General features: G+C 46.9%; 1 protein-coding gene across 8 annotated transcripts in view; it reads left to right on the plus strand.

Moving 5' to 3' along the window:
- Positions 1–23,193, plus strand: part of LOC135917165 (pre-mRNA-splicing regulator WTAP-like) — a 221,936-nt gene that overhangs the window by 193,149 nt on the left and 5,594 nt on the right. For all 8 annotated transcript variants that reach the window (XM_065450671.2, XM_065450670.2, XM_065450665.2 and 5 more), the window contains one exon: positions 14,716–14,897. In XM_065450671.2, coding sequence (XP_065306743.1) covers positions 14,716–14,897 — 182 coding nt within the window. The remainder of the gene's footprint in view (positions 1–14,715; positions 14,898–23,193) is intronic.

Genomic DNA, 23,193 nt, shown 5'->3' on the forward strand with positions numbered 1-23,193 from the left:
GCAGCAGTAGGCGGTGCAGCAGGCTCAGTCAAGGTGGAAGCATGATAGTCGGAGGCTGGAGTAAGGGTTGCAAGAGCAATACCCTGGGTTATCACTTGAGGGCATAGTCCAAAATTCACAATAAGGAGACAAGGGGCATTGCCCCTTATACTGATGACCGAGTGCGGGAACATGACATTTTACGATCAGAGGACCGTAGCATTGGGCAATGTGATGTAATTGCTGTCGTTCACAGGGGGATCAGGAGAGACATCAATGTACATCACGGCTAGATGTCGTAAACGAAGGTAATCAGCGGAACATAGCCGACTTGGCGCAGGATCAGAAGGCTGAATGGCATGAGGTAAGGCAAGCTGGATAACCCCTAAAGAGTAGTCAATAAGAGCCGAATGTGCCAAGACAAAGTCAAGTCCTTAGATGATGGCATGTGGGCATTTGTCCAAGACGTAACACAAAACTGAAGTGTGGCGTCCGGCAACAGTGACACGGGCGGTACGCAACCCAGCAGCAGCCAGAGTCACACCATTGGTTATGTGGACTACAGCCATTGGAGCAGGGGTAAGAACTTTCTTCAGACGAATACGGAGTTTTGAGTTCATGACTAATATGTGGGCACTGGTGTGAATGAGCGTGATGACAGGTATAGCATCCACGTCTATGTTGATGAGGTTGTGATGTCCAGGTAGTGTGAGCAGAGGAATTTTGGGTCGGGTGGTGGCAGGCTCACCTCTTGGAACTGCGTCCATCAGTTTTCCAATGAGCGGCGGGAGTATAAGGGAGGAGGAGAGCGACGACGCAGAAGTGAGCGGGGCAGGTGTCGGGATGTCGAAGGGGAGCGGTTTGATAATACTGAAATAAACGTAACAGCGCAAACACCTAAGACGAGCCACAAAAAGAAAGACAGGACACACACTAGCGCTTGAATGTCAGCACCAGTGTGTGTCGTGTCTTTCTTTTTGTGGCTCGTCTTAGGTGTTTGCGCTGTTACGTTTAGTTCAGAATTATGTACCAACTAGGCCCAAATGAACTGTTATTGATCATGCTAGCCATGATGGCGGAGGGCTGTCTTCGTCATTGTGTACCGGCACTCGGGAACTACCACCTGGATGTCAAATGTTTCGATAACTCGGCCAAGGCTATAAGTTTCAAGCACTACAACAATGACAGGAAATGTGCCTAATTTGTCCACAACAGAAGCAGATGGCCTACCATAAGTCTGCGGAATTCTGATAGCGAGGACGAACGGTTGGGTGTCTGTATAACTCAGGTGCGGCGGGCAGGCAGTAGTCAGGTCCGTTGACTGGGCAAAGCGTCTTTGATCCTGCGTTTGCTAGTTCTTGACGCACAACGGTTTGGATAAGGGAAATTGTTGCATGGGGCTTGTCAGGTTTACGCGCCTGAAGGGGAACTGGGGAGGCAGCTTCAATGTCGCGACGGATGATGCGCACAATATTGTCAGATGCAGCAGGACCAGGTGGAACGGGTGGGAGACGGAGGTTCTGACAGGTAAGCGTTGCAGTCGTGTTCAAAGACCTGTGAAGTTCGGAGTAATGCGGCAACTTTCTGCTTCTTCATAGCATCAGCATTCATTGACGACATCTTGCACTGTGGATGAGTTCTTAAAAAATAGACGCATAAACGCGTCATCCGCGATACCTTTGAAGATATGCACAACATTTTCCGTTTCTGGCATCGTGTCATTGATATTGTGACAAAGTGTGAGCACGTCCTGGATGCAAGAGTGAACTCAGCATGCAAGTTCTTTCTGTGTGGCACAACAGCGTCCAATAGGCTTGCCAAACAGATTGGTGAGCCTTTTCCTTACATACCTCCCAGCTTGTAAGTTCCTGTTTGTGGTTCAGAAACCATACCTGTGCCATGCCCGCCAGGTAAAATATGATTGCAGTAAAACACGTGGGGCTAGTTGGTGCATAGCTTTCAAAAAATGAAGCGCCAACGGTAATGGTACACAAAGAAGCAACAAAAGTTTTGTTCCTTCTTTGTGTGCCGATACCGTTGGTGCTTCAATTTTTGAGTTTTTAAAATATGATCTTCGCTAGCATCAGTGTCAGGGGCGCTATAACGTAAAGCTATTCCAAACTTTTCTATTCCAATTCTGTAATCAGCCCTCCGCAAAGGTGCAGCGGTGGCGTAGAGGCAGATCACCCATCTCGCGTGCAAGAGGTCCGTGGTTCGAATCCCGGTGCCGGCAATTTTCCATCGGATGAAGAAACAAAAATCCACGTGTTGATGAAATTGCACAAAGAGGCCTGGAGTGTGGCCTGATCCCGGTGACCAGAACCGGTAACGCACTCCCTCAACAAAGCAGGATTGGCCACCCTGGTGCAGTACTTGGCCACAACCTCCTATATGAACACGACAATCAAACCACGGCCCTCAGTCCCCAGCAGCTGCGAAGCAACTGACCATGGCGGCGGTCAGAACTGCGACGCTGCAGAGGGTGCTAAGAATCACTGGCTCCGGACAGGCCGCCATTGGAATATCATTATGAACCTGGCAACGTTTACCGCTAGAACGTTATCCAGTGAGGCGAGTCTAGCAGTGCTATTGGAGGAATTAGAGGGCAGTAAATGGGATATAATAGGGCTCAGTGACGTTAGGAGGCCGAAAGAAGCATGTACAGTGCTAAAAAGCGAGCACGTCCTGTGCTACCGGGGCTTAGCCGAGAGACAAGAACTAGGAGTCGGATTCCTGATTAATAAGAATATAGCTGGTAACATACAGGAATTATATAGCATTAACGAGAGGGTGGCAGGTCTTGTTGTGAAACTTAATAAGAGGTGCAAAATGAAGATTGTACAGGTCTGCGCCCCTACATCCAGTCATGATGACCAGGAAGTCAAAAGCTTCTATGAAGACGTGGAATCGGCGATGGGTAGAGTGAAAACTAAATACACTATACTAATGGGCGACTTTAATGCCAAGGTAGGAAAGAAGCAGGCTGGAGACAAGGCAGTGGGGGAATATGGCATAGGCACTGGAAATAGCAGGGGGGGAGATATTAGTAGAGTTTGTGGAACAGAATAATATGAGGATAATGAATACCTTCTTCCGCAAGTGGGATAGACGAAAATGGACGTGGAGGAGCCCGAATGGCGAGACTAGAAATGAAATAGACTTCATACTCTGCGCTAACCCTGGCATCATACAAGATGTGGACGTGCTCGGCAAGGTGCGCTACTGACACGTGTACTGATCTTTATCGGGCGACCACGTTTCGCCGCTTAACTGTTATCGCACAGCGCGGGACGCGCCTGCATGCATCCGACGTTTCTGGAAAGTTATCGATGCTTCTACCCGGCTGTCTGCTGTCGCTGAACCTTGTGTTATCTGATTTTATCGCGTAATGCGTATGGTGTAGAACTTTGTGGAAGGCACGCGGGTCCGAACGATTAGTCTGGAACATTCGACGAATGCTCTATAAAAGCCGACGCGCTTGACCCGCTGATCAGATTTTCGACGATCGCCGACCGTGTTCGCCGCTATCGTTGTGCTATGTGTAGCCTGTTTTGTGGGCACAGGTTCGCCCAATAAAAGTTAGTTTTCTTGTTCACAGTATTGCTACTGTGTTCTTAACGTCACCACCACGTGACATCTGGTGGAGGTGCTTTGCGTTCATGCACCGGACGCCCCCACAAAGCCGTGACCCAAGCCCTCACTCGGAAGACACCAACGTCGACAAGAACCAGCGAGGTAGCTGCAGGCTGCAAGGACTGCCCCGGAACACGGACTTTTGCCCGAGACGACTAGAAGGATGGCCACCAAGTCCACCCCAATGGCAGCACCAGCGTCACCCGTCGTGTTGCAGCAGCCCAGGGAGCCTCCGACGTTCCGCGGTTCAACTTTCGAGGACCCGGAAAGCTGGCTTGAGACGTACGAAAGAGTCGCTACCTTTAACAACTGGAACAGCGACGACAAACTGCGATATGTGTTCTTCGCTTTGTAAGACGCGGCCAGGACGTGGTTCGAAAACCGAGAAGCCACCTTAACAACCTGGGAACTTTTCCGAAGCGGCTTCCTGAACACATTCGCAAGCGTCGTACGCCGACAACGAGCCCAAGCGCTACTAGAAACCCGGGTGCAGCTACCTAATGAGACGACCGCGATCTACACGGAAGAAATGAGCCGTCTCTTCCGCCACGCCGACCCTGAAATGCCCGAGGAGAAGAAAGTCCGCCTGCTGATGCGTGGTGTGAAGGAGGAACTTTTTGCCGGAATGGTACGAAGCCCACCGAAGACCGTCGACGAGTTTCTTCACGAGGCCACCAGCATCAAGAAGACACTCGAGATGCGAAACCGGCAATTCGACCGCCGCACGACCTCGACAAACTACGTCGGAGTTCAGTCACTGGCCGCCGCCGACCTACGCGAGACTATCCGAGCTGTCGTGCGGGAGGAGCTACAAAAGCTGTTCCCATCATCACAGCCTCAAGTGGCTTCGATTGCCGACGCCGTGCGTGAGGAACTCCAACAACAACTTGGAGTAGCCCCTGAATCGCCGCAGCATGAGCCGCAAGCGATGACCTACACCGCTGTCGCACGCCGTCAAGGACCCCCTCCGTGACCACTCCGCCAGAGCCCTTACCGAGTTTCGACGCGAGAACGTGAATCTATTAGGCAACAAGTCGACGAAATGCTGTGCGACGACATCATCCAGCTGTCGAAAAGCCCGTGGGCCTCTCCTGTAGTTCTGGTAAAGAAAAAGGACGGAACCCTACGCTTCTGCGTCGATTATCGTCGACTGAACAAGATCACGAAGAAGCATGTGTACCCCCTTCCACGGATAGACGACCGATTGGACCGGCTCTGCAACGCTAAATACTTCTCGTCGATGGACCTCAAGTCTGGCTACTGGCAAATAGAAGTCGACGAGACAGATCGTGAAAAGACTGCCTTCATCACGCCAGACGGCCTGTATGAGTTCAAGGTCATGCCATTCGGACTGTGCTCGGCGCCTGCAACGTTTCGGCGCATCATGGACACGGTGTTAGCCGGACTGAAGTGGCAGACGTGCCTTGTTTACCTGGATGACGTCGTTGTCTTCGCCGGGAATTTCGACGATCACCTTAGGCGGCTTGCGACCGTGTTTGAAGCCATCAAGTCATCAGGGCTCACTCTGAAGCCGGGAAAGTGCCGTTTCGCTTACGATGAGCTTTTGTTCCTAGGCCACATGATCAGCAAATCAGGAGTACGCCCCGACCCACAGAAGACAGCTGCCATCGCAAAGTTCCCGCAGCCAACCGACAAGAAGGCAGCGCGCAGATTCCTTGGCATGTGTGCCTACTATAGGCGCTTTGTCAAGGACTTTTCACGCATCGCGGAGCCGCTAACACATCTAACCAAATGTGATGTCGCGTTCAAGTGGGAAACGCCTCAGGCCAAGGCATTTCAAGAACTCAAACGACGCACGCAGTCGCCGCCGGTACTTGTGCACTTCGACGAGGACGCCGATACCGAAATCCACACTGACGCCAGTAGCCTAGGCCTCGGTGCCGTCCTAGTCCAGAGGAAAGAAGGACTTGAAAGGGTGATATCGTATGCTAGCCGGTCGCTGTCAAAAGCGGAAAGCAACTATTCTACGACTGAAAAGGAATGCCTCGCCATCATTTGGGCTACAGCTAAATTCCACCCTTACCTCTATGGCAGGCCATTCAAAGTCGTCAGTGACCATCACGCATTGTGTTGGCTAGCTAACTTAAAGGACCCTTCAGGACGGCTGGCGCGGTGGAGCCTCAGACTACAAGAATACGACGTCACGGTAATATACAAGTCCGGAAGAAAACACTCCGACGCCGACTGCTTATCGCGCGCCCCCATCGATCCCCCGCCGCAAGGCGACGAGGACGACGACGCCTTCCTTGGGATAATAATCGCGGAAGACTTCACTAAACAGCAACGAGCCGACCCGGAGCTAAAAGGTCTCGTCGAGTATTTGGAAGGGAACACCGACGTTGTCCCTAGGGCATTTAAGCGCGCGTTGTCTTCATTCACGCTACAAAACAACCTGCTCGTGAAGAAGAACTTCTCGCCAGTCCGCACCAGCTACCTTCTTGTTGTACCGTCAGCGCTGCGTCCAGAAATACTGCACGCCCTATACGACGATCCAACCGCTGGGCACCTCGGATTCTCCCGGACGCTGTCGAGAATACAGGAAAGGTATTACTGGCCACGTCTGACCGCCGACGTCGCCCGTTACGTCAAGACATGCCGAGACTGTCAACGACGCAAGACACCACCGACAAGGCCAGCAGGATTACTACAGCCGATCGAACCTCCTCGCCGACCATTCCAGCAGATTGGGATGGATTTGTTGGGACCGTTTCTGATATCAACATCCGGGAATAAGTGGATTGTCGTGGCGACGGACTATCTCACCCGTTTTGCTGAAACTAAAGCTCTACCAAAAGGCAGCGCAGCCGAAGTGGCGAAATTTTTCGTGGAGAACATCCTGCTGCGACATGGTGCCCCAGAAGTCCTCATCACCGACAGAGGAACGGCTTTTACAGCAGAGCTCACCCAAGCCATTCTGCAGTACAGCCAGACAAGCCACAGGAGGACAACTGCCTACCATCCGCAGACGAATGGTCTCACGGAGCGCCTGAACAAGACGCTTGCCGACATGCTAGCGATGTACGTCGACGTCGAACACAAGACGTGGGACGCGGTCCTGCCGTACGTAACCTTTGCGTACAACACGGCGGTGCAAGAAACAACACAGATCACGCCGTTCAAGTTGGTTTACGGCAGGAACCCGACGACGACGCTCGACGCCATGTTGCCGCACGTCACTGACGAAGAGAATCTTGACGTCGCTACCTATCTCCAGCACGCCGAAGAAGCCCGACAGCTCGCCCGCCTACGGATCAAGACCCAGCAGCGTACCGACAGCGGACACTACAACCTCCGACGACGCTTCGTCGAGTACCAGCCCGGCGACCGTGTTTGGGTATGGACCCCGATACGCCGGCGAGGACTCAGTGAGAAGCTGCTGCGACGCTATTTCGGACCCTACAAGGTCATCCGACGTATTGGCGCACTAGACTATGAGGTCGTGCCAGACGGCATTTCGCACTCACAGCGGCGCCGCGCACGATCTGAAGTGGTCCACGTGGTGCGCCTTAAACCATTTTACAGACGCTGATGAACTTCCTTAGTTTGTTGTTTTCTTTGCTACGAGTGCTTTTCTTTGTTACTTTCGTTTGTTTGCAGCATCGGGTCGATGCTTTTTAAGAGGGGGTATTGACACGTGTACTTATCTTTATCGGGCGACCACGTTTCGCCACTTAACTGTTATCGCACAGCGCGGGACACGCCTGCATGCATCCGACGTTTCTGGAAAGTTATCGATGCTTCTACCCGGTTGTCTGCTGTCGCTGAACCTTGTGTTATCTGATTTTATCGCGTAACGCGAATGGTGTAGAACTTTGTGGAAGGCACGCGGGTCCGAACGATTAGTCTGGAACATTCGACGAATGCTCTATAAAAGCCGATGCGCTTGACCCGCTGATCAGATTTTCGACGATCGCCGACCGTGTTCGCCGCTATCGTTGTGCTATAAGTGTAGCCTGTTTTGTGGGCACAGGTTCGCCCAATAAAAGTTAGTTTTCTTGTTCACAGTATTGCTACTGTGTTCTTAACGTCACCACCACATGACATACCAGTTCTTATGTTCGAGTTCTTACCATCGTGACCACACGATGGTAAGAACTCGAATTAGCCTAGACCCGAGGAGGGAACGGAAAAAACTTGTACATAAGAAGCCGATTAATGAGTTAGCGGTAAAAGGGAAAATAGGGGAATTCCAGATCAAGCTACAGAACAGGTATTCGGCTTTAACTCAGGAAGAGGACCTCAGTGTTGAAGCAATGAACGCCAATCTTGTGGGCATCATTAAGGAGTGTGCAATGGAAGTCGGTGGTAACTCCGTTAGGCAGGATACCTGCAAACTATCGCAGGAGACGAAAAATCTGATCAAGAAATGCCAATGTATGAAAGCTTCTAACCCTACAGCTAGAATAGAACTGGCAGAACTTTCGAAGTTAATCAACAAGCGTAAGACAGCTGACATAAAGAAATACAATATGGATAGATTTGAACATGCTCTCAGGAACGGAGGAAGCCTAAAAGCAGTGAAGAAGAAACTAGGAATTGGCAAGAATCAGATGTATGCGTTAAGAGACAAAGCCGGCAATATCATTACTAATACGGATGAGATAGTTCAAGTGGCTGAGGAGTTCTATAGAGATTTATACAGTACCAGTGGCACCCGCAACGATAATGGAAGAGAAAATAGTCTAGAGGAATTCGAAATCCCAAAGGTAACGCCGGAAGAAGTAAAGAAAGCCTTGGGAGATATGCAAAAGTGGAAGGCAGCTGGGGAGGATCAGGTAACTGCAGATTTGTTGAAGGATGGTGGACAGATTGTTCTAGAGAAACTGGCCACCCTGTATACGCAATGCCTCATGACCTCGAGTGTACCGGAATCTTGGAAGAACGCTAACATAATCCTAATCCATAAGAAAGGGGACGCCAAAGACTTGAAAAATTATAGACCGATCAGCTCACTGTCGGTTGCCTACAAACTATTTACTAAGGTAATCGCAAATAGAATCAGGAACACCTTAGACTTCTGTCAAGCAAAGGACCAGGCAAGATTCCGTAAAGGCTACTCAACAATAGATCATATTCACACTATCAATCAGGTGATAGAGAAATGTGCGGAATATAACCAACCCTTATATATAGCTTTCATTGATTACGAGAAAGCGTTTGATTCTTTCGAAACCTCAGCAGTCATGGAGGCATTACGGAATCAGGGTGTAGACGAGCCATATGTAAAAATAATAAAATCTAAAGCGGCTCCACGGCCACCGTAGTCCTCCATAGAGCAAGCAATAAAATACCAATAAAGAAAGGCGTCAGGCAGAGAGATACAATCTCTCCGATGCTATTCACAGCGTGTTTACAGGCGGTATTCAGAGACCTGGATTGGGAAGAATTGGGGATTAAAGTTAATGGAGAATACCTTAGTAATTTGCGATTTGCTGATGATATTGCCTTGCTTAGTAACTCAGGGGACCAATTGCAATGCATGCTCTCTGACCTGGAGAGGCAAAGCAGAAGAGTGGGTCTAAAAATTAATCTGCAGAAAACTAAAGTAATGTTTCGCAGTCTCGTCGAACAGTAGTTTGCGAGGTAGCGAGGCACTGGAAGTGGTAAGAGAATACATCTACTTAGGGCAGGTAGTGACAGCGGATCCGGATCATGAGACGGAAATAATCAGAAGAATAAGAATGGGCTGGGGTGCGTTTGGCAGGCTTTCTCAGATCATGAACAGCAGGTTGCCATTACCCCTCAAGAGAAAAGTATATAATAGCTGTGTCTTACCAGTACTCACCTACGGGGCAGAAACCTGGAGGCTTACGAAAAGGGTTCTACTCAAATTGAGGACGACGCAACGAGCTATGGAAAGAAGAATGATAGGTGTAACATTAAGGGATACGAAAAGAGCAGATTTGGTGAGGGAACAAATGCGAGTTAATGACATCTTAGTTGAAATCAAGAAAAAGAAATGGGCATGGGCAGGACATGTAATGAGGAGGGAAGATAACCGATGGTCATTAAGGGTTACGGAGTGGATTCCCAGGGAAGGGAAGCGTAGCAGGGGGCGGCAGAAAGTGAGGTGGGCGGATGAGATAAAGAAGTTTGCAGGGACGGCATGACCACAATTAGTACATGACCGGGGTTGTTGGAGAAGTATGGGAGAGGCCTTTGCCCTGCAGTGGGCGTAACCAGGCTGATGATGATGATGATGAATTGGTCAAAAGCTTTTTTGGACCACCCCCACTTCACCTGTCTGTCACGTGACATCATGAAAACCTCGATAGCTCCCCATCTGATATGACGTGTACACACTGATTATGCATAATTTGATTGAACAAAAGAAAAATGGGTATTTCTGATTCAACGCCTTTTTACCATTAGCCCTCGGCTATGGGTCAAGAGTTTTTGGGCTGCACCCACTTCAGCTGCCTGTCACGCGACGTCGCAAAACCACAAAACTCACCGTGTCAAAGTGACGTGTACGCATTAAAGATGCATTAATATGCTGAACAAAACTGAATTTTCATCTGAATAGCCACAGGCTGCCCCGTTCCAAAAGGAATAAAAGATGGCTGCCACCGATCGCTCAGGCACTGGCTACTCGTACCTGTCGGAGAGCATGGGTGTATTTGCATATAATAAAAATTTTCGCGTGGCCGTGTAACATTTTCGAGCACTTTTGACATGTTTACGACCTTGTTCTGCCAATTCTTCTTTGTTGAGTATCCGTTCTAACGTCATTCTTAAGCTTCCATTGCATGCCGCAGAAATTTTCGATTAGCCACCGCAAGCTAAGTAAGGGAAAGCGGACCAATTGCAGATGGCAGCAGCATCCTATAATGCTTTGCATACCCGCTCAGCAGTTGTGGTTGTTTTCAACAGCTTTGCTAGACGTGGGGATTGAGGAATGCACCAGCACCATTTGTGCTGGCATTCACGTGTTCTGCTGTCCCTACGCCTCTCCGTCTTTTCACTCGCGACAGTTGTCGGCGGTGGTACTCCACTCATGATGGTTTGTGGTAGGGTTACTCACGTTGCAGGCTAGCCTTTTTCGGCACCTCCTGACAGGAGCACGAGTCTTCACCTTCGGGACAGCACCGAGTACGTACATGCTTTGCTCTCGTCCTCCGACACCTTTGTGTCTAGGACTTGAGCTCGTGCATGGTGCCTTTGCCCGTGCGTTGAGCGCATACTTTGTGTTGATTATTTATGCACGCTAAGCTGAAGAGCAGTGACTTGTGCTCGTGTGAAGTTGTGCTCTGCCGAGCGGCACTTATAGCAGGCCCAAGTTGTAGGAGATTGCCTTAGCTCTCGCAAGTTGGCCCATTTGTTATCGCGATAGCAAGTAGCATAGCTGCCAGAACTATTCCTGGCGGCATGTGTCAGTGGGAGCCTTTGCTCTCGCAGCGATGTGCTATAGGTGCCCCTGTCTCGATTTTCGCCTTGGCATGGGAGCCCTTTGGTTTCCGTGAAGCCCCGGGACCGGGCATTTGTGCAGTGTTTGGTGCCGCCGGAGACAATGAACGGTTTCCGCCATCTCTGGGCATTACTGTGTTCTTTTGCGTGCGTTATGCTCGGTAGCCCTTTGCAGCCTGAGTGTGCGCTAGAGGCAACAGCTGACACGGCCCTGTGGTTCACTAAGCTCAAACCCGCGGTAGTCTGTACTCCTGTGGGACCATAGGACCCCATAACATCCACTTTGGCAGGGCCGATATGGAGAGTCAATTCTTCTGCGCGCTAAGAAGGCTTGCTTATTCTCGGGGCACATATGATCTTTCCTTTCTAGCTTTTTTTTTATTTAAGCAAAATATTTTTGTTGCCGCAACTTAACTCTTTCCTTATTGGGCCTATATAAATATCTCAATTTGATTGATAGTTTTTAAACAGGCTGTTAGACATTACCTTTAGAATACTTCTACTATGTGCCTCATAATCAAATCTTCGGTTTTGGCATGTAAAACCCCAGTATTCATTCATTCATACTTCTGCTAGCAATGCCATGCACCGTCTAAAATGATGATTGAACTTTAACTATTGCACAGATCTTACAATTTTTGATAGGTTCGGCAGTCTGGAAAAATAAACCTTGCCTAAAGGCATCGTCGAAACTAGAATCTGGTGCTCCTACCGCTTCCTCAACAAAACACGAAATTTGCACTTTGGTCAACTTGGCAACATAATTTTTAAATGACAGCAGCACTGAAGACACGGAAGCTTCTGTCCAGTTGTTCAGTTTTCTGATTCGATGTCTCAAACAATGATAGATTCTGATGAATTCGTGTTATTTTGTTATGTTTTACTGATATCAAGTGCAACATTACTTTTCCTACCGTGGGTTGCTTTTATGCATCATCACTTCGACAGCGTATTATGTAAAAGTTATTACGAGCATGCTGTTTCATTGTGTGGTGTTTTCACTCACACAAAACTACACAGGTAATTACAGGTACACCTTCGACCGGAGCTTGGATAGCCACCTAATTTCTTATATTTTGAACACTGGCTGTGCTAGTGCCTTTATTGATTACTGTACAGTGCTGTGCAGAAACTGTGCAGGCTCCAGCACCAGTTGAACACACACTAAACCAGCTTACTTGCTCAGAAAAGCTGATCAAATGCAATATACAACTATGAAGAGGCATCTGCATGCTTCCTGACTTGACAGTCATTGCTTCATGAGCCTAAAGATTGCAGTAAAAAATAAACTATGTGCCTGCTGCTGTTAGTTAAAACGAATGCACCCTGCACAATAAGAACTTGCCCATTTTCATGTTTGAGATGCTACTGCCTTCCTGCATAGCATGGGCATCACTATGGCTAGTATTGGTCTATATAATAGTTTTTTTTTTTTTGTGGCCCGAGTTACAAAAGCTGGGAACTAAGAGCCAGGCACATATCTTGTATATTTCAGATAATTTTTTTGCTCTCAGTACTTGTGCTAAAAGTAGTAAATTATTACTTTTACTGATGTTTCATGACGTGCTTCTTTGAGGTTTCACATAACAATTCACAAAGACTGTTGGAGCTTACATAATTTCTTTGCATAAGTTCAATGCACCAATGATCATGCTAGAATTTTGCGTATCGCGGTACACACTTCCAGCGTATAACCAAAATTTGCTATGGGGCCTCGTGAGAGGGACCTTATAATAACAGTGCATTCACAATCGTGGTAAATAATGTAGTCATTTATTTTCCTTATGAAGGTTATTGATAAAGAGAGATCATTTAGCACAAATTTATTAGAAATTGCAAAGGAAGAGATAAATGAAAAATGGCCCAGACATTGTATTTACTCGTGCAGTAGAGACATGATAAACACAACTTTGGCCTATGCCATTTGCTCTTCCAGTGCAACAGCCAATCAAAATGGTGCATAGACAGTTGCACAACTAGGAGTGAGTGAGCCCTATTTTAAAGTGAAGGTTTACTTCTCTTGGCACTCATCATGGTGGTGGTCGTCGGCTATCTTGCCCAGCTGCCGCTCAGACGCGTGTACGGCCGACGGTATTCGTGGTGCTTTGCCAAGCTGGTGATCTGTGCACCGAGTTGGCAACTCTTTCAGTAATCTACTTAGAGGTGTCCATTGTCGAGTGTCCCTGTGAAGATAACTATCACCAAAAGGGATCGCTCAGGATTATCACCCACTCCCCTCCCCTGTTCCTCCCGAAATGCAGTTAAACCTCTCTATATTGAACTTCAATGTAACAACATTCAGGATATAATAAGCTGTGTAACCTCTACCTTTTGGAGACGCATTAAAGCGAGAAGCAGACGAAGCATTCCTTCCCCGCTGCTGGTGCTTTTCATGATAGCGTTGTCCCACTGCAGGTGACACTGATGGGGCGGATTCGAAAGCGCGGCGGGCTTTGCTTCGTGCTGCCGGTGTGACCGGCACAGCACTAGGCCATATTCTCTGGCTCCCTAATTCAACAGAATTAATTTTTTCTCATCCAAATTTGTTTTTCTGATAGCCTGATAACTTGAAAAATATTGCGGCCCCTATGTGTAATAAAAGTCCATTGGCGACTACCTTATTTGCAATAAAGGCCAAATTTTTTTAAAACAAAGGTAATTGCCCATTTCACCGACTGAATTTATCTAGGTTTAACTGTGTGACCCTTTCCTTGAAATTCCACCATTCGTGATGACCATTAAAGCCAGGTTCATTGTTAAAGGGACACTAAAGTGAAAAGTGATTTCTTCTGCATCAGTAAATCACCGTTCTACACCAAAAACACCACTCTTACAACGATAAGACGTTTGGTAAGCCAGAAAAAGCGCAAGAACGAAATACGGGTGGCGACGCCTACTTAAGTTCCCGCACCTGGGGGCTGTGCCGTCATGGATTTTGATGGCATCTACTAGGGCCTACTAATTATATATAGCGGTACAGATTGACTACATTGTGTTCTAAAGGAACCAAATGCTAAACATGCCAAGTTTCGGGAACCTTTATTCAGCCAACGCGGCCCAAATGTGAAAACAAACTTTGGAATCCCTGACGTCACGCTGACATACCGGCGCTGGTGTTTCGGCGCGAAATTCAAATACTGATACTTGGACCTTCATTTTCTCATCTAATATTCAAACTATTTTCTTGAAATGACTGCCTGCAGGGTTCTCAAACAATGCTTTATTAGTCTAAACTGATTTATTGTTTCCCTTTAGTGTCCCTTTAAAATCTGCTGCATGTATCTTATCATCCTGTGCCATTTTGTATCATGGGCTCATCAAAGCTTCGTTTAAACCAATTATCAGAGTGCATCTTTGCTACAAAGGCAACTTTTCTATGACAGGATTGCTGCCGGTCTTGTTGCGTTTTGTTGATGGCCCCTAATTCGGCCAGTTCTAAGTCAAAGGCTGTGGAGCATGGGGAGCATGCTTTGTCAAGGCCATTTTGGCACTGACACAATCGGCAAGCACTACTGAGGGAAGTAGCATGAAAAGCTACAGGTTGGAAGTGTTTCTGTGGCCTGAAGACTGGAACACTGTTGCTGTTTGCAAGTAGTAGATGTGTAAAGTACTTGCTGGAGAGCTGAGCCCTTACTGCCTTGCTCTTTGTGCCATTATTACACCTCTTTGCCACAGCACCAGATCCAGGCACTGAAGGGTGGAGGCAGTGTGGGCTGGACGCAACAGCTGCGTGCGGCCATGCTGGACCCTGCTGTCAACTTGCTGTTTGAGCGGATGCGACATGAAGTGGACTCTATGCGCAGCCGCCTCGAGGAGACCCAGAACGAACTGAGCGCCTGGAAGTTCACCCCCGACAGGTGCTGCTGCTTGAACACTGTGCAGTTTTCTTCTTCTCAGTGCAGTGCATGGCAGACGCGCAGGCCACTTGTCGCTAGCAGCACTGTTATGTAGCTGGCTGCACCTGAGACGCCCGTGCTGCAAATGCAGACTATTGTTTCCCTGATGATGCTATGCTGGTGTCAACCCCGTGCCAAGCTGTCAGGCACATGGAATTTTCCTGCACCAACTTTCTCAAACAGTCAATCTCGCATTCTATTGCCTCTTGGGATGACCTGAGTAGATAAGCATTTTCCTTCTTCAAATCTGCTTATTCCTGTTTCACAGATTGATAGACGTTGTTTGTGTCATCAAGGCTCTTACTCAGCTCTGATTTCCTTCCGAATGTCACATTTAAAATCGGCAAGCTCAGTTCCCATAATCAAGTAGTACCCGGTACAAAGACAACTTGGCAACAGAGGCAGCAAGAAAGAGAATTGCAAAAGTGCCTAAGCTGTCAAGTCAAAAACAAATGAACCTCCGCTGCCAAGTGATTGTGCATGCGGTGGTCCCAGTCTTCTTAAAGGGGCCACGGAACTACGCTGTCGCGTGGTAAGACAACGGGCAGGATCATTGCTGCATTTGCGGCGCTGTATCCTCTTGGTCTAAGTAGCAATGTTGAAATCGGCCACGGTATGCCCAGTGCATGTCAAGTCGAAAACAAATGAGCCTCCACTGTGTCTGCTGTATCCGCTGCCAATGCTACAATTGCATTGCTATGCGCCATGTACATCTGCGCTATGTGCTCGCATAGAGCCACTGCACTTTCATGCTCAAGTGTCATCTGCGTTTATGCACACGGAGGTGCAGCCATGTATCTTTTTTTTTTCATTTTGTGTTTACAGCAACTGCCTCCAACGCTCCGTGCTACTTTCTTCATGCCTAAATAGATGTGAACAAGTATTTATTGCCTTTTGGAGAAGCAATAATAAAGTCCTCCAGTCCTGGCCATATCGAGCACATTATTGCATAACTATGCTGGCTGGAAATGAGAATCTTGTGATTTATTTGCGCACTTGCAAAAACTTCAGTAGTACCTCATGGCTACTAAAGTAATTCCAGTACTTAAATCTGGTTCTAAACTTGAATTGCATTGCTATGCTTGCTCTATTGTATGCACATGTTGTGCAATATTATATCACAATTTGTACATTGTGACTCATTTATTTGTTTGAAGATGTCCTTACAGGCTTCGTATGCGGCATTGGGTAAGGGGGCGTTACAGTAGGATTAAAAGAGTATATAGGGCATATAACAAACCATAATAGACATACATTATTAATAGACAGTGGAAAAATGTATGCACATCTTATACAAGCATTAGAGCTTTGTACAAAATAATAGGGTCCGTAATGTACATAGTAAATAAGACAAACAATTCAGTTCCTTCAATAAACAATGAAAAAAAAAACATGTAGCCACTCCAGTACAAATACTAAACAATACTAAAACAAATACAAGAATATTAAGCAAAATGATGAGCTCATAAACAAGAGAGTACATAACTGGAGAAAGAAGAAAAAGCATGCACTTAATTGAAGTTAGGCGGTGGAATATGAACTGATGAGCTGGCAGAATTTATCGGGATTAGGTTCAGACACGATGAAATAAGGAAAAGCGTTCCGCAATCGAATGGCACAAGGAAGCGTCGACCAGTTAAATGCATATGTGTTCCTGTAGATTCGTGTGAAGCTGAGGTGATTATATAATCTGCGAGATATGAACGGTGCAACTTGAAGCCGTAAAGAAGATTTCCTATCTGCTTGAACGTACTGCTTGTGAAATAACATACTTGTGAACAATGCGTTAGCATTGTAACAAAAATGTCGCAGTTTCACCCAAAAGGTGAAGCACCGATTGCTATAGCAAATTAGTGGATAGCTATAAGAAGTAAGGGTAGTAGTATTATCGGTTGTCTAAACTTGTGAACATTCACTTACTAACTAGATTAACAATCACGGTGTCATGCGCACACAGGTAAACAGGAACACGTCTCGCCCCAAGACAGCGGAAACTTGCTGTCAGTATGCTGGAGGGAGGAATCACGGAAGCAGCAACGAGCGAATTGACCTTCGTGCATCTGTCGCTTCAATGCCAGCAAAACTTTGAAAGAACAGCACATACGAAGTTGCAAACATCACAGATTGCTTTCAAGATACGGTGGCCAGACAGCCACGCCATTAGCAGCCTCCGGAGAAGAACACTCCCCCTCACGAGGGTGAGGGGAGTGTTCACCCTCATGTACGACAGGAGAGAGTGCCTCAGTTGCGCATGCAGGATTGGGCTCTGGTTTCCAGCTCACCCTCGCACGCTTTCACTGGCACATTCAGCATACGGTGCACGGTTTTATCACCCTTGAAATTTATGCAGAACCTCGCGGCGACGCCGATGGCAGAAATGCACCTGGAGCGTCCATATATTGCTATCACATTAAAACCTCTTATTCAATGAGCAACACAAGGGCTTATCTGACCACTATGTGAGGTAATCTGCAATTTAGTTGCATTATTAATAATAAGGGCGAAATAGATGTAGCAGTTTTCAAGTTCTGAAAGAAAACTAAGTGCAGCGATAGACAGTACACAAAGGAACAACAGGACAAGGCATTTACTCAAACGAAAAATTCATTGAAAGGGAGCTCAAATATGTAGGCCTAATAAAAAAGGGTGATCACGCATGCGATCAGTGCATCTAGTGTAGATATAGGAGATTTGTACAGGGGTGGGGCAGAAACCTGGAGGCTTACGAGAAGAGTTCTACTTGAATTGAGGACGACGCAACAAGCTATGGAAAGAAGAACGTTAGGTGTAACTTTAAGGGATAAGAAAAGAGCAGATTGACTGAGGGAACAAACGCGAGTTAATGACGTCTTAGTTGAAATCAAGAAAAAGAAATGGGCATGGGCAGGACATGTAATGAAGATAACCGATGGTCATTAAGGCTTACGGACTGGATTCCCAGGGAAGGTAAGCGTAGCAGGGGGAGGCAGAAAGTTAGGTGGGCGGATGAGATTAAGTTTGCAGGGACAACATGGCCGCAATAGTGCATGACCGGGGTAGTTGGAGAAGTATGGGAGAGGCCTTTGCCCTGCAGTGGGCATATCCAGGCTGATGATGATGATGATGATGGGACACCTGCACCATTTGTGCCATTTTGATACAAATGCAAATTTCTGGAAACATTGAGATTGACAAAGAAGCTTGAAAACAAGTTATGGGCCGCGCAACGAGCGATGGAACAAAGAATGTTAGGTGTAATGTTAAGAGACAGAAAGAGAGCAGTGTGGATCAGAGAGCAAACGGGGATAGCCGATATTCTAATTCAAATTAAGAGAAAAAGGTGTAGCTGGGTAGGTCATGTAATGTGTACATGACCTACCCATGAACATGAACCAGTGGACCATTAGGGTTTCGAGAATGGGTGCCAAGAGATGGCACATGCAGTCAAGGACGGCAGAAGACTAGGTGGGGTGGTGAAATTAAGAATTTCGCAGATGCTAATTGGAATCAGTTAATGCAGGACAGGCGTAATTGGAGATCGCAGGGAGAGGCCTTAGTCCTGCAGTGGACATAAAATAGGCTGCTGATGACGATGCAAATTGCTGTGCCAAATTGTGCCAAACATGGAAAATTGGCCAACATTGTGCCACGCTGTGCCAGAACGACTTCAGCATGTGCGCTCTGGCAGTGGCTGCAAACAGCAAGCAGATTCATTCTAAAAAAAAAAAAGTGCAGCCGTTCACTGTCTGCACCCCACGCGACGGCGCATCCAGCACAGTTACTTGTAATTTTCGCGCTTATAACGCTGGTCTTTTCAGCACTTTAGGCAACGGGCCAGAGCGCACGCAGCCACTCCCAGCTGGTGTCAGAACGGCCAGGGCGGCTGTACTTGGAGGGTACTAAAATACGACTGAGTAGGCCGAGCAGGAAAGCGCTCCCAAGCTGAGGCGCAAAACAATGACAAGTAGGCTCAGGGTGCTGTGAGCGAATAAGATATTAAGGAGGCATGTGCTGCAGCGGGTTCAGCGGGTGGGCGTTTCTGTACCCAGGGTCAGTGTAATGTAGAACTATTCCAATCTGTTTTTTGTGCTCACATGGAAGAAGCCTGCACCATTTCTACTTATCACGAAGGGCTAATGGCGGATTTGGAATAAAAAGAGGTTGGAATAGTTTTCCGTTCTACCAGCGTAAGGCCGAGTGTGGCTCTATGGGTCTGCAGGGACATATGGTTATTCAGAAATTAAGTTGCCGCGTCGATTGGGCCGCATAATTGGAGAGCATTTTTCCACTATCATCATGAACATTGGTGCAGGAATATATAGTTTGATGGTAGTGTCACCATATTTCTGGCTTTACAGGAAAGTGTGCACTGTGCCACCACGTAACCCACTCCCCATATTCTAGTATGCTATAGCTACAAAGCACACTTCTACTGACCCATGTTCTGGTTGGCTTGTGGCAAGGTGAAACTGTTTTTATTACGTTGAAATGGTTTTTAATGAACCACAGTAGTTCATAACTCTGGCTTCTCTGTATGGTCTGTTGAAGTGCATTTCCAGGCACTTCACCCACACTGTCGAGCCATTAAAGAAAATTTATTTATAAAAAATTTCTTGGGCTACTTTTCAAAATTTCGGACTGCCAGAGGAGAATGCATGATTTTTGTGATTGGTACTACTAACTGAAAATCTACAGGCACTATTCCCAAAAATTTGCATTCATTAAACAGTTTCAGTATCAGGATAATCTGCTTCAAAATTCAGCATAAAACGTTGCTTGATGCAGTTGCAGTACAGTGCTCGTGTTGGTTTGTTCTGTGTCCCGTTGTGGTTTCAATATGCGCTGCCATATTGCATTATTCGACCAAAATTCAGATTGGCCTGCTCGAAACTGCTTCAAAATGAAATTTTATCTGCTCTAGATTGCTCCAAAATAACAGTTGCTTCAAAATGCAGTTTTGCCCATTCTACACTGCTCCGAAATGCAATTTTGCTTGCTAAAAGTAATGCTCTAAAATTACTCCTGGCAGTCCCACTCCTGTTTGTACTATTCTATCCCCCATGGTAAATTAATGGCCTGGGTAAAATAATCTATCACGGTCGATAATGACTAATATTCCTTTTGCTTGAATAGTGAAACTTCAGTTGCAAGCTTCTTTCAGTTGCTCTGTTTCGACTTAAAGTTTACATTTAGTTCTTGGTAAGGAGACCTTTATGCTCAGCGTTCTGGGCTTTGTATGAGAGAGAGAGAGAGACAACTTCATGTAGTCGCCGGCAGAACAACACCATGACTAAATGGCGCCGTGACGCGGGCCCTGACGTCTTCTCAGCGGATGGTCTCTACTGAACTCCAGCGCATGTTACTCCCGCGGTCGGTCGCCCTGAGGGGCAACGTTCCGTCGGTTTCGCTCGGCCTTTGTCTTTCAAGAGCTGCCGAGACTTGCTGGACGGCCCAGGTTTGGCTTTCGTGGTAGTAGCATTCCGCCGCAGCCGCGAGTCGTGGCGGAATCGCTGTACTTGTCGAAGCCTCATTGGGGAACTTGGTGCAATCCCATAGGATGTGCGTCAGGGTGGCCCTCTCCCGTTGGCACACGCGGCACACATCACTCACATATAATTTAGGGTATAGATGAGTCATTAACACTGGGGTGGGTAAAGAACCAGTTTGCAATTGTCTGAACAGCACCGCCTCCGCTCGGCTAGGATCGTCAGTCTCGCCAAGCGAACATTTTTAGGTAAGTTTTATGTGGGCCTGGAGCGTCATCTCTCAGGACTACCAAAAAATGTCTTTAGATAAGTGGATAATTTTCCAGTGTTGACTTAATTCCAATAACCCGTTTCAGGGTGTTGTAAACATATTGAAAGTTTTCAAGGAAAGCGGCTTAAAGTTAAACTTTTCTTTTGAATTTTTCCAAGATAATCAGTTACAGTTTCCTGATCCAAAATCAATCTTTGAACTGCTTCACGTTTTCTGGTACTACTGACCCAGATGTATTAAGTGTATGCTTAACTACAGGTCGGGCCATTCGAAACTAGAAAAAGAACAGATTGTTAAAAGCGGTTTGGGTCCTGCTTTGAAGAAATCCTGGAAGACTTGATGGATTTAAGCTTTCACAATCAGATCGACAAGCTGGAACAAGCTCGCTATTCACAGAACCTATAAAACCAGTTTGCGCTAACTCTTTGAAAGAAATCACAGCCATCGAGAGAGGAGCCCGGGCATGAGGATTGTCGTTAAGCGAAAAAAAGTGCAACCGAGCATACTTACATAGAACATCATATGAATTAAAACACATAGGCTCCTGGTACAAAGTGGACATCATTTTTTCAGGCAAGAATAACCTTGAAAGTATGTTTGCATTTTCACAGAAAGCCCCCAGAAAGTGGAAGTGTATTTCTTTTGTGATGAAAGGTGGGTGCCAAGGCCTCACAGGGTCGCCCGTAGTACAGCTGTGTGCACTTCACGTCACACTTAGTCAACAACATGCGTAGACTGGAACATACAACTGGAAAGCATACACAACTTATCGCATGAGTGATACAAACAGATACGTAATAATTGTTTGCAAATATATAAAAAAATGTCAGTCATAAAATAGAACAGTACTACAAAGCTGGCAAAATGAGTGTTAAGAAAAAATCATCTCATAGGTAGTAAAATAAATATACAGTATATCGAATAAATAAATATCCCATTCCATTTGTTTCAAGAGGCGTTTAAGGTAACTTACATAATAGTTCCCCAAACACGAATGCAGTATGGTAACCTTGAGTACAGAAGCGTGTAATACATGGATATCTTTAACCAGGAGGCAACAAATGAGGTGTTTTACTGACAACTGAATGTTTTACTTGGATCAGACACTAATGTTGTGGTGGGAAAATTCTAAGAAATATTCTCATTGAACAGACACCAAGGAATTTCTGGTTTGAAAGTTTCTTTAGTTCAATATGCTCATGGACAACTTTCAGAATTATACTTTCTACTGTATTGATAGAATTAAAAATAATGTAGTTTGTATTTGTAACATTTAACTGAGTAAATTTTAGGTTGTGTGACAGGCATCGTGTACTTGATTCCATTCAGTTGTGGCAAAGTGTATGTGTCCTAGTCTGGGTGCTGCATCACGATAGCACCAGACTTCAATTGAATTATGGGGGGGTGCTGCATGTGGCCACTCATCACTCTATAGAATGCGGGTGCTATCTCACGGTAAATGAAGCTGTCTTGAAAAGCAACAATCAGCTAACTCAAGCTCAAGCCTACCATATCAGAAAAAAGATATGGCTGCCGCCTTTCTCTGTTCACAATTGCTTTTGGTCACCCCCGTTTTTTGTGCTCCCTTTCAATATATCTTTCAATTGTGAGTAAGATCCTTGCCCTGTTGTTTCTTCATGTATGTCTATTGTTGCGCTTAAAAAGTTTTCAGGATGCAAATCAACCAACTAGCTTGGTTGGCCATCTTGTTGCTTTTCATGCTGTTCCACATGCAGATTTTAATACTAAGCTTTCTTCCATAGGAATACATGATTCTGTAGAATAGCATTGAAACATTACTATATGTCAGAAATTTGGCAGCTTCCATGCAGGAATTACAAAATACAGTTGTCTCCAATATAGCTCAAATATCCCTAGCATTATCTCCTGTCATTGGTTGTCTGTTAAGTCGGCTCTCGTTTCAATGGACCACGATAATCCAACAAAAACGCCCGTTTTATCCAAACTCCGTAATATCAGAAACGCCTCTGTCGCGATCTACCCGCGCTCGTGAACGAGGGAGGGCTCGAGGCACCCTCCATTAGACACGCTCCGCAGCGTAGTAGTGCTGAACGATGACTGACCGCTGAGCAGCCGTGCTCGTCGGTGTTTATTGCGGTGCGGTGACCATTGGTGCCTGCTGAGCTTAGCAGGCCACCGAGCCTGGCGGCGAACGAACATTGTGCCTGAGGGGGCGTCACATGCTTGCTACACCCCCTTAGTCCCAGTTTGTTTGTTAAATAAAAAACAAACGTCCATGTTCAAAATATGAGGCTCTGCCTCCACCCTAGTTGGGTCTACGATGCCTGCTATCCAGGCGAGTAACGGTCCGGTGGCCTCCGCCATCGAGCACTCCGCCTGTGCACCGGTGTTGATGGGTCGGGTGTGGCGACGCCAGGTGCTGCCTGAGCCAGCCTGGCTCCATCCGGAGGGTCCATAGTGGTCAGCCTCGTGAGTGGTGCTGGGCTCGACACCGGTCCAACGGGTGCCGCACCACAGGCAACGGTTGCTGCCTCCGAGC

This window comes from Dermacentor albipictus, chromosome 5, assembly GCF_038994185.2.
Source record: "Dermacentor albipictus isolate Rhodes 1998 colony chromosome 5, USDA_Dalb.pri_finalv2, whole genome shotgun sequence".
NCBI classification, from domain to species: domain Eukaryota; kingdom Metazoa; phylum Arthropoda; class Arachnida; order Ixodida; family Ixodidae; genus Dermacentor; species Dermacentor albipictus.